General features: G+C 22.3%; 1 protein-coding gene across 1 annotated transcript, besides 2 other annotated features; it reads right to left on the bottom strand.

Annotated features, from left to right (window-relative positions):
• Positions 1-87: a microsatellite.
• Positions 88-157: 70 nt separating this feature from the next.
• Positions 158-178: a sequence feature (AT_rich).
• On the bottom strand, positions 171-671 carry EDI_139870 (uncharacterized protein; the record flags this gene model as incomplete). The annotated part of the gene is made up of 1 exon (XM_001740148.1): positions 171-671. One exon carries the CDS (start codon positions 669-671, stop codon positions 171-173), a length of 501 nt encoding a protein of 166 aa, XP_001740200.1.
• Between the last annotated feature and the right edge of the window lie 464 nt (positions 672-1135).

Genomic DNA, 1135 nt, shown 5'->3' with positions numbered 1-1135 from the left:
AATAAAATAAAGAATAAAATATAATAATAAAGAAGAAATAGAATGATAGAATAAATTAAATAACATACAAACAATAATATAAATAAATGTATTCAATTTAATTCAATTAATTTTATTGTAATAACCATTTCATTTGTTTATCAACTTTTTTTATTGCTTATTATTATATTTTAATTATCAAAACACTCTATTGGTATTCTTTTATTTTGTGTTAATTCTTCAACACAACCACATCCATAGAAACATGATCTCCCAAATGATGTAATTGTTGATGGTATATTAATTGTTGTTAATGAATAGCATTTATAAAAACATCGATTTCTTATTTCATTAATTGTTGTTGGTAGATTAATTGATTGTAATGATGAACATCCCCCAAAACAATAACACTCTATTAATCTAATTGTTGATGGTATATTAATTGATGTTAATGATGAACATTTATAAAAACATCGATTTCCTATTGATGTAATTGTTGTTTGAATATTAATTGATTGTAATGATGAACATCTAGAAAAACATCCATCTCCAATTGATGTAATTGTTGTTGGTATATTAATAGATGTTAATGATGAACATTCATAAAAACATCCATATCCTAATTTAGTAATTGTTGATGGAATAGTAAATTTATTAATATCTTCTTTTATATAATTCTTTCCATTTATCATTTTTAAATGTTCTGGTATTGAAATACTAACTAATATTGGTTCATTTATAATTATTTTTTCTTCACTTATATATTTTACATTTTCGATATTTATATTAGTTAGTGATACACATCCATCAAAACAATCATTTCCTATTGATGTAATTGATGATGGTATATTAATTGTTGTTATTGATGAACATCCCCCAAAACAATTATTTCCTATTGATGTAATTGATGATGGTATATTAATTGTTGTTAATGATGAACATTCATAAAAACACAAATTTCCTATTGATGTAATTGATGATGGTATATTAATTGATTGTAATGATGAACATTCATCAAAACAATTATTTCCTATTGATGTAATTGATGATGGTATATTAATTGATTGTAATGATGAACATCCATAAAAACATCCATCTCCTATTTTACTAATTGTTGATGGTAGATTAATTGTTGTTAATGATGAACATTTGAAAA

This window comes from Entamoeba dispar, genomic scaffold, assembly GCF_000209125.1.
Source record: "Entamoeba dispar SAW760 scf_1105229462727 genomic scaffold, whole genome shotgun sequence".
Classification (NCBI taxonomy): domain Eukaryota; phylum Evosea; order Mastigamoebida; family Endamoebidae; genus Entamoeba; species Entamoeba dispar.
This window is presented reverse-complemented; position numbering and strand designations above follow the sequence as displayed.